The following is a 10,748-nucleotide window of genomic DNA, read 5'->3' as shown; positions in this document are numbered from 1 at the left end:
CAAAGTAACTGAGCAAAGAACAATATGTGGAAAGTTCGTAGGAATTGGATCGGTGATGGATAATTATGTCGGATGCGATTCCTCATGTAATAGTTATAACATAGGGTGACACAGAACTAGCTCCAGTTCATCAATGTAATGTAGGCATGTATTCTGAATATAGTCATACGTGCTTATGGAAAAGAACTTGCATGACATCTTTTGTCCTACCCTCCCGTGGCAGCGGGGTCCTAATGGAAACTAAGGGATATTAAGGCCTCCTTTTAATAGAGAACCGGACCAAAGCATTAACACTTAGTGAATACATGAGCTCCTCAAACTATGGTCATCACCGGTAAGTATCCTGATTATTGTCACTTCGGGGTTAACGGATCATAACACATAATAGGTGACTATAGACTTGCAAGATAGGATCAAGAACTCACATATATTCATGAAAACATAATAGGTTCAGATCTGAAATCATGGCACTCGGGCCCTAGTGACAAGCATTAAGCATAGCAAAGTCATAGCAACATCAATCTCAGAACATAGTGGATACTAGGGATCAAACCCTAACAAAACTAACTTAATTACATGGTAAATCTCATCCAACCCATCACCGTCCAGCAAACCTATGATGGAATTACTCACGCACGGCGGTGAGCATCATGAAATTGGTGATGGAGGATGGTTGATGATGACAACGGCGACGGATTCCCCTCTCTGGAGCCCCGAACGGACTCCAGATCAGCCCTCCTGAGAGGTTTTAGGGTTTGGCGGCGGCTCCGTATCGTAAAACACGATGAATCCTTCTTCTTTTATTTTTTTCTCCGCGAAAGCAAATATATGGAGTTGGAGTTGAGGTCGGTGGACGTCCAGGGGGCCCACGAGGCAGGGGCACACCCTAGGGGAGGGGGCGCCCCCCCCACCCTCGTGACCGGGGTGTGGGCCCCCTGACTTCTTTCGCCAGTATTTTTTTAAGTCTGAAAAGTTGCTGTGTGGATTTGCAGGTCATTCCGAGAACTTTTATTTCTGCGCAAAAATAACACCATGGCAGTTCTGCTGAAAACAGCGTCAGTCCGGGTTAGTTCCACTCAAATCATGCAAGTTAGAGTCCAAAACAAGGGCAAAAGTGTTTGGAAAAGTAGATACGACGGAGACGTATCAGAGACTGAAGGAAATATGCCCTAGAGGCAATAATAAAGTTATTATTTATTTCCTTATTTCATGATAAATGTTTATTATTCATGCTAGAATTGTATTAACCGGAAATTTAGTTCATGTGTGAATACATAGACAAAACATATTGTCCCTGGTATGACTCTACTTGACTAGCTCATTAATCAAAGATGGTTATGTTTCCTAACCATAGACATGTGTTGTCATTTGATGAACGAGATCACATCATTAGGAGAATGATGTGATGGACATGGCCCATCCGTTAGCTTAGCATTATGATTGTTACAGTTTTATTACTACTGCTTTTTTCATGACTTATACAAGTTCCTCAGACTATGAGATTATGCAACTCCCGAATACCGGAGGAACACTTTGTGTGCTACCAAATGTCACAACGTAAATGGGTGATTATAAAGGTGCTCTACAGGTGTCTCTGAAGGTGTTTGTTGGGTTAGAATAGATCGAGATTAGGATTTGTCACTTCGTGTTTCGGAAAGGTATCTCTGGGCCCTCTCGGTAATACTCATCACTATAAGCCTTGCAAGTATTATAACTAATGAGTTAGTTGCGGGATGAAGTATTACGGAACGAGTAAAGAGACTTGCCGGTAATGAGATTGAACTAGGTATAATGATACCGACGATTGAATCTCGGGCAAGTAACATACCGATGACAAAGGGAACAACGTATGTTGTTATGTGGTTTGACCAATAAAGATCTTCGTAGAATATGTAGGAACCAATATGAGCATCTAGGTTCCATTATTGGTAATTAACCGGAGACGTGTCTCGGTCATGTCTACATAGTTCTCGAACCCGTAGGGTCCACACGCTTAACGTTCGATGACGATTGATATTATGAGTTTATGTGACTTGATGTACCGAAGTTTGTTCAGAGTCCCGAATGAGATCACGGGCATGACGAGGAGTCTTGAAATGGTCGAGACAAAAAGATTGATATATTGGACGACTATATTCGGACACCGGAAGTGTTCCGGAGAAGTTTCGGATAAATTCGGAGTGCCGGAGGGTTATCGGAACCCTCGGGGGAACTAATGGGCCTCGATGGGCTTTAGTGGAGAGAGAGAGGGGCGGCTAGGGCAGGCCGCGCGCCCCTCCTTCTTGAGTCCGAATTGGACTGGGAAGGGGGGCGGCAGCCCCCTTTACTTCTCCCTCTCCCTCTCCTTCCTTCCCTCTCTTTCCCTTTTGGTGGAAACCTACTAGGACTTGGAGTCCAGTAGGATTCCCCTCTGGGGGGCGCGCCAAGGAGGGCCGGCCGGCCTCCCCTCTCCTCCTTTATATACGGGGGAGGGGGCACCCCCCTAGACACACAAGTTGATCTTTAGCCGTGTGCGGTGCCCCCCTCCTCAGTTTTCCACCTCGATCATATCGTCGTAGTGCCTAAGAGAAGCCCTGAACCGGTAACTTCATCATCACCGGCACCACGTTGTCGTCCTGAGAAACTCTCCCTCGGCCTCGGCTGGATCTAGAGTTCGAGGGACGTCACCGAGCTGAACATGTGCAGATCGCGGAGGTGCCGTGCATTCGGTACTTGATCAGTTGGATCGTGAAGACGTTCGACTACATCAACCACATTACATAACGCTTCCGCTTTCGGTCTACGAGGGTACGTGGACACACTCTCCCCCTCGTGGCTATGCATCACCTAGATAGATCTATCGTAGAATTTTTTTGAAATTACTATGTTCCCCAACAACGACGGCTGAAAAGAGGTGACCAACGGCCATCGCCGCGGATCAGACAGAGGAAGAAGGAGAAGAGCCCGGACATCTCCCCGGCGAGTGCTCGCTCTCCCCCTCTGTTTTCGCTCTTTGGTAGAACTAACGTGGCTGATAACGTGTTGAAAAGTAATCCAGAGACAATCGAGAGAGACAACGAATGATTCAATCGTATCTTTTATTGATCATGTTTATAGTATATATATGACATGGGAAGACGCCTTCAGGCGTCGGTTTGGAGAGGCGCCGATTCGGGAGAGAACCATCATGAGGCAGTTGCTGCCTTTCGTAGGTTGCGGGATGCAACGGTGTGGCAGTTTGGATAAGGGAAGATTCCCTTAATTAATCATGTGATGGTTAATCCAACAACATGCATCACCTCTTGCCACAAAACCCTATATGAATATAGTATTAAAAAAATACCAGGAAATTTCAAAAAAATCTGGGATTTGGGGATATCGAACATGGTTGCCCATTCTACCCCCTCGTTTAGTTTCGTGAGGAATGGATGCCCGTGGAGTAGAACGACACCCATTTTGATATCCCCAAATCCCAGAATATTTTTAAATTTCCTAGTATTTTTTGATACTATATTTGTATAGGGGTGTGTGGCACCCCGAGAGCCACAAATCCACATCCAAGACCAAACTGATTAGTTTGTGGTTCTGTGTTGGATATATAGATACCTTTCACATAAAACAGTCATCATCACTGTCCAGCTCCTCAAAGTGAAAAATCATCTCATCATGTCCACCCAAGTAGCCACCACCCGAGGGATGCCTAAGCTCGTTTGCTCGATCGTCACACTCGACACAATGACCTTGTTTATGTGTGGAAAAAAATGTATATATTAGTACATAGATGACTAGTGAAAAAGCATGGAGATTCCACCCAAGCATATAGTTACCATAGTCATTTTCTTCCAAAGGAGTGCAGCAGACAACATCCTCTTCCTGTGTGCAGTCAGGATGCATCTCAGCAAAGAACATAGTAGGTTTGCCATCTGAACCTTTCACCAGAAAGTTGGAGTGCACATATAGTGCTCCGCGTCCATAGACTTGGTTCCTCTCTTTCTCTTCCACGAATTCTAAATCAGTGAGCTGAAATAGAAAAGACATATGTTAGTATAATAAATTGGGTCAGCAGCAAATCGCATGAGGTGCATCCATAACCCGCAAGACACTTAATTAAGGTGTGATGTTCTAGCCAACCTTGAGTAGTTAAAATAATGAACTACGACAGCCGTTTAGTTCCATATAACTCGAACACAACTTAAGGTGGTTAAGCAAAAATGCAAGCAAACATAAATACTCTGATTATGATTTTTTGCATGCCTGCATGTTGTTTCGCTTGGCATATGTGTTGAGCGCTATGACCAAGCCCTTGCGCTTACGCTCCTGTCTGCGTTTCGTCAGCTCCTCAGGGGACGGCGACTTGGGCCTGAGGCTGAGCTGGCGCTGGGCGGCAGCAAGCCAAACATCACCGAACTCCTGGAGAGTATTTGATGATGGGCTAGAAGTGAAATCACCCCCTTTGTGCAGTCTGGCAAAGCCGTCACTGCATGCATGGAGTAGAGAAATTAAGATGTAAGCACAATGCAGTAGAGGTTGCTTGAGCAAACTAGAGGGTATATGACGATTAAGAATGATCTCTAAATAAGCTCTTATATTACTACACTTTACCAAACGGGCTGTTATAATGTACTGCAAGTTTTACGGGAGTAATGTATATTGAATAAAATATGCAGTGCAAGTTTTACCCCCCACCCCCTGCCCGAAAATGTAAGGCTTATTTAGTTGGAAAACGTTATTGTGTTGACGTTGGCTGGGAGAGCATGGAAAAATCGAACTTTTTTTATGGCAATCTATGTTGTCGGATAACAAATTCCTTTAGCAGCTAAAAGCACGGCAAATCCTGGCAAAAAATTGCACACCAAAGAGCATATATGCACACCAAAGAGTGTCTGCATACGTACATCCAAATTTCTCCATAAACACAAGAGGTTGCGTTGGCCGACGACATGGCCACAGATGGATCGACCGCTCCTGCATCAGATCAGATATATAATTAACAGCAGGAATTAGCGAGACCCCTGAACAAGATGTGCTACGCCACACATGGAGATGGGAGGGGTGGGGAGGGGGCAAATCCCCACCGGTTGAATCAGAGGGACGGCGTTACCTGTAACTGGAGAGAGAAAGGGAGAGGCCGGGTGGTGAAGGAAGGAGTAGATCGCCGCCGATGAGATCAAACCGCCTCCGCCGCCGAGAGATTTGTCCTTTTGCTCTCTTTTTTTGATTTTGAGAAGGGATTTGGTCTTATCTAAAGGAAGAAGAACACTTTTTTTTTGAGGGATGAACAAAAGTTTTATTCATCAAAAACCACAGTTTGTGGGATACATGCTGGATCGTGGGGGTGTAACAGCCACACTTGGCGCCCCTGAGCTAGCCTTAGAGAGTATTTTGCTAAGCTATGCGCATCGTTATTAGATCGGCGCCCTTCATACAGGATATTGCTATTAAACCTCTCCGCCCTCTTCCTAATTTCTTGAATGATCATACCATAAGTGCCATTAGCGTTCTTGTTGATGTCCTCGACTACCTGCTTAGCGTCACATGCAATAATGAAATTGTGGAGCGCTAAGTCTTCTGCTAGGGCATATGCTTCGCGGCATGCGATTGCCTCAAGGACAGCAGGGTCCTGGATACTCGGAACCACCAGTGAGGAACTGCCCAGATATGTGCCATGCTCGTCGCGGCAGACCGCTGCAGCCGATCCTTTTCTGCGAACGGTTGAAACACCCGCATCAACATGGATCTTCGCAAAGCCAGTAGGTGGTGCCATGGGTCTCATCCTCGCTGTGGAGCCTTGCTGGACTGCGGCTCCCGCCTGTCTTGCTAGTTGTTGGCCTTTGATGATTTCCAGATCCATCAAGTACCTGTTAATGAAAGCATGCGTTGCCGCCGGACTCTGAAACTCACCTTCATGTATAGCCTTCCTTCTAGCTGTCCAGATTGCCCATAGTGTCACAGCCAGCTTTAGGAATGCAGCGTGTGATAATGACTGAATCATCAAAAACAGCCATGGTTTGGCTGCTCTTTCAGAAGTAGCCCTCATCTGATCTGCGAGCTCACCATCCACCAAAGCCCATATGCAACGGGACATAGTGCAGTCCAGAAGCGAGTGTCTCCAGGAGTCGTGAGAGCCGCACATTCCACAAGAGTTTGTTGTGGACATGTTCCGGTGATGTCTGACATCCTCCGTCGGCAATGAATGTTTCGCAAGTCTCCAGAGGAACATTCGAATCTTCCCTGGTACCTGGACGCTCCATAGAGATTTCCAAGAGCCCCTTTCCCGAGCTGTGTTGGATGTCGCCCCGGTGCCTTCTAGCCAGGCCTCCCGGCGTTGCTTTGTGCAAACGAGCATCTTATATGCTGACCTCACTGAGAAAAGGCCGTTTCTCTCAAAATTCCACGACCAGAAATCTGCGATAGCTGTGGTGCAAATCGGGATACTGGTGACAGTTGGGATATCAATGGGTAGTAGCAGCTGCTGGATTTGGTTCATGTTCCAACTGGCTGTGGTGGCATCGATCAAATCTGATACATTTTGAGGAGGGTTATCTACCAAACATCCATAAGGCCTCATCATCTCTTCTCTCGGCAGCCAGTTGTCATTCCATATATTTGTGGTGGCCCCATTACCGATTCTGCGTATCAACCCTTGCTTCAGTATGTCCCTCCCCTCGGCTATGGCTCTCCATATTTGGCTTGGGTGGCTGCCGAGGGCTGCCTCGAGTATCGACGTAGCAGGAAAGTACGCGGCTTTGAGGACACGAGCACTTAGAGATTCTGGTGATTGTAGGATCCTCCAAGCCTGCCTGGCAAGCAAGGCCAGGTTGAAGAGCTCAAAGTCCTTAAAGCCCAAGCCTCCCATGTCCTTTGGTTGTGTCATATCTTTCCAGGCCACCCATGCAGGTTTCCTCTTGCCATCTCTGCTACCCCACCAGAACTTGCGGATTAGCATATTTAAGTGTTCGCACAAGCCTCTCGGCAGCTTAAAGCACGACATGGAATAGACCGGGACTGCCTGCGCAACCGCCTTGACCAGTACCTCCTTCCCCGCCGTTGCCATGGTTTTTTCAATCCAACCCTGCACCTTATTCCACAAGCGATCCTTGAGGTATTTGAAGGCGCCATTTTTGGAGGAGCCCACATCCGATGGCATCCCGAGGTATTTTTCACTCAAAGTTTCATTTGGGACTTTGAGTAAGCCTTTGATTTCACCTCTTATCAAGTCGGGAACCCCCTCGCTGAAAAATATGGATGATTTTTCATAGTTAATCCTCTGTCCCGTGGCCTGGCAGTATGTATCCAACAGCTGGTGCACCCTTGAAGCTCCCACTCCATTTGCCTTGAAAAACAGCAGGCTGTCATCTGCAAATAATAAGTGACTAACATGTGGCGCCGAAGGAGCCACTTGAAGTCCGCTCTGGTTAGATGACTCTTCTTTTGATTTTATGAGGCACGAAAGGCCCTCTGCTGCTAGCAAGAACAAATAAGGAGAGATAGGGTCCCCCTGTCGGATCCCACGTGTCGGTATAAATTGCTGAAGCTTCTTACCGTTGAACAAGACAGAAAACTTGACTGACGTGACCATGCTCATCACAATCCCGACCCATTTTTCTGAGAAGCCAAGTTTCAACATGATTGCTTGGAGATAAGACCATTCCACCCTGTCATACGCCTTCATCATGTCTAGTTTTAAGGCGCAATGTTGGTTCTTTTTCGCTTTGTTCCTTTTCATAAAGTGAAGGCACTCGTATGCCGTTATGAACACTTGGAGTAGTATATAAGGAGAGCCTACCGGCCCAGTTCGGTTCTGGTCTCCTTTTCCGTTTCCGAAAAGGCCATGGACCACCGGATGCGTGTCGCGCTGGCGTGCATGCGAGCCCGAGCCGGCCCGGCCCATTTCAGCTTTAAAGCAGTGCGAGGCAAACCCCGGTTTCGAAAGGTTCCCACAATCGTTTTTCCAGTTTTCTTTTTTCTTTGTTCATGATTTCCAAATTTTGTTCAATGTAAAATTTGTTCACGTTTTCCCTCTTTTACAAAAATAATTGAAATTCCAAATTTTGTTCATGATTTCAAAATTTGTTCGCAGTTTATAAAGAATCATAATTGTCCAAAACACTTCACATTCTTGAATTTCTTTGTTCATATTTTCAAAAACAGTTCACATTTTCAACTTTTATACACTTTTTTATTAGAAACTATGAATTCGAAAATTGTTTTCAATTTCAAAACAGTATGCATCTTGAAAACAAATGTTCACCTTTCCAAAAAAACATATTTTAAAAATTTGCTCACAAATCAACAAACAATAATGAATTAGAAAAGTTGTTCACGATTTTCAAAAACTTTCACATTTTCTGCTTTTTTACCAAAATTTAGAAAAATCACATTTTTTAAAATTATGTTCACATTTTGAAAAATCTGTTCATGGTTTAAAATTTTTGCTGGAAATTTTCGATTTTTTTTCACATTTTTGAAATTTTATGTTATGTTCAGAAAATTGTTTTTCTAAAATTCGATCACAATTCAAAAAAAATTGAATTAAAAAATTATTCATATTTTTTTAGAATAATTGTTCACATTTAGGAAGATCACAGTTTAAAAATTTGCTGACAATTTAAGAAAAATCAATTTAAAATTTGTTCGCAATTTCAAAAAGCGTTCACAGTTTTTGATTTTTTTCATGTTTTCAATTTTGATCACGCTTTTAACATTTTGTACATAATTTAAAAAAATGGTTTATGGTTTAAATATTTGATGGCAATTTTAGAAAAATATTCACATTTTGGAAAAAAAAATGTGTTCATGTATCAAAAAAGTGTTCACGTTTTCAAATTTTATTCTCTTTTAAAAATTTCTTCACACTTCAATAAATATTTTCAAGTTGACAAAAATGTCACATATTTAACAGTTGTTCATGTTTAAAAAAATCCTTTCTAAAATGTGTTCATAATTCAAAAAAGTTGTTCCAAATTTCAAATTCCCAATTTCAATAAATTTATACATTTTTTGAGAATTTTGTTCATGTTTTATCAAAAAAATAAATTTTTGAATTTTCCCACAATATTAAAAAAATATTCAGGGTTTTCTAAATTTGCTCGGAATTTTCAAAAAATGTTCAGATTGTAAAAATCATTCATGTTTTAGAACTTTGTTCATTTTTGAAAATTTGCTCGTAATCTGTCCGAAATTCGAAAATTGTTCGCTTTTTCAAGAAATGTTCACATTTTTAGTAAATTGTTTGGAATTACGCAATTGTTGTTGCTAGTTCTAATCGTCCCGCGCTACCATTTAGTCACCAAACACCATCGGCTTGAGTGGCTTTCCATGCACACTCGAAATCGAAAGGTCCAGTGTTGGATCCTCCCTCTGGTGCCCTATTTTTTTTAGGATTTTTCAAATTTGAAATTGGAATGGGTCGGCCCACTCAGGCTGCTTCTGCACGAAGCTCGACTATTGGACGCACGAAGGCGTCCTTCACTCGAGGGAGCGTGCAACGGGCACCAGAGAGAAGTGGGAGACCGTCGTTCGGTGCGCCCGGCTACCGTCACGTGTTGTGCGCTGGGCGCATCCTCAAAAGCACGATTTTTTCTGTATGTGTTTGTTTGGGGCGTTTTGAGTTTTGCATTTTTCTAGGATTTCTTTTTTTTTCCAGCATGAAGCACACCGTGTGAAAAAAATACAGTTATGCTTCACGACTGTGCTTCCTGAAAGTGGAAAACACATTTGTGCATGACGATAAAGCACACCTGTGCTTCTACGTGAAGCTTAGCTGTGCTTCCTGAAAAGTGAAAAACATAGTTGTGCTTCTTTAGAAGTGAAATGAAAAGCACAGTTATGAATCACAGTGAAGTACAACTGTGCTTTCTGAAAAGTGGAAAAGCACAACTAGGCTTCCACGAAAAAGTGAAAAGCATAGGTATGTTTTTTATTTTTTGTTGTTTTTCGTTACTTTTTTCTTTCGATTTCATTTTTTCTATTTTTTATAAAGTTTGCCCAAACTTAATATTATGGAACCTAGTTTCAAAGATATCGACACAAGAAACACAATGATGAAAACGATTTGTGATTTGGATGCACGGTCTATATAAGAGACAAAACATTTTGGGATTGTCACCACCAGAGGAGGTGGGAGTAACCTTTGCAAGTGGTACGTTGTGGGATCCACGTGGCTCCATCTGACCTAATTTCGCTTCTATAAATTCTCAAATATTGAGAAACCAACTGAGAGCCACCCGAAACACTTTTTTCAGTGCCGCAAACTTCTGTTCTTCTGTGATTCTATTTGGAGGCATTTTCTAGTACTCTGCGGAGGGGGAATCGATCATGGAGGGCTTCTATATCATCCTTGCTGCCTTTCAATGACACATGGGTAGTTTACCATAGACCTACGGGTCCATAGCTAGTAGCTAGATGTCATCTTCTCTCTCTATGATCTTCAATACCATGTTCTCCTCGATCCTCTTGGAGTTCTATCCGATGTAATTTTTTTTGCGTTATGTTTGTTGGGACCCGATGAATTATGGTTTATGATCAGATTATGCATTGAAAGTAATTGAGTCTTTTGTGAACTTTATTATGCATGATTGTTATAGCTTAGTATTTCCCTCTGATCTATCTATTTGGTTTGGCCAACTAGACCGATTTATATTCAGTGGAAGAGGTGCTTTGTAATGGGTTCAATCTTGTGGTGTCATCACCCAGTGACAGTAGGGGTAGCGAGGCACGTATTGTATTGTTTCTATTAAGGGTAGAATGATGGGATTTATTCGTATTGA

General features: G+C 43.2%; 1 protein-coding gene across 1 annotated transcript; it reads right to left on the bottom strand.

The window, feature by feature from the left end:
• Positions 1-3,158: 3,158 nt before the first annotated feature.
• Positions 3,159-5,260, bottom strand: LOC123161748 (uncharacterized). Its single transcript, XM_044579546.1, has 5 exons — positions 5,081-5,260; positions 4,875-4,944; positions 4,234-4,456; positions 3,807-3,999; positions 3,159-3,719 (listed from the first exon to the last, which is right to left on the bottom strand). Exons 2-5 carry the CDS (start codon positions 4,919-4,921, stop codon positions 3,589-3,591), a joined length of 594 nt encoding a protein of 197 aa, XP_044435481.1. The 5' UTR covers positions 4,922-4,944; positions 5,081-5,260; the 3' UTR covers positions 3,159-3,588.
• Between the last annotated feature and the right edge of the window lie 5,488 nt (positions 5,261-10,748).

This window comes from Triticum aestivum, chromosome 7B, assembly GCF_018294505.1.
Source record: "Triticum aestivum cultivar Chinese Spring chromosome 7B, IWGSC CS RefSeq v2.1, whole genome shotgun sequence".
NCBI lineage: Eukaryota > Viridiplantae > Streptophyta > Magnoliopsida > Poales > Poaceae > Triticum > Triticum aestivum.
This window is presented reverse-complemented; position numbering and strand designations above follow the sequence as displayed.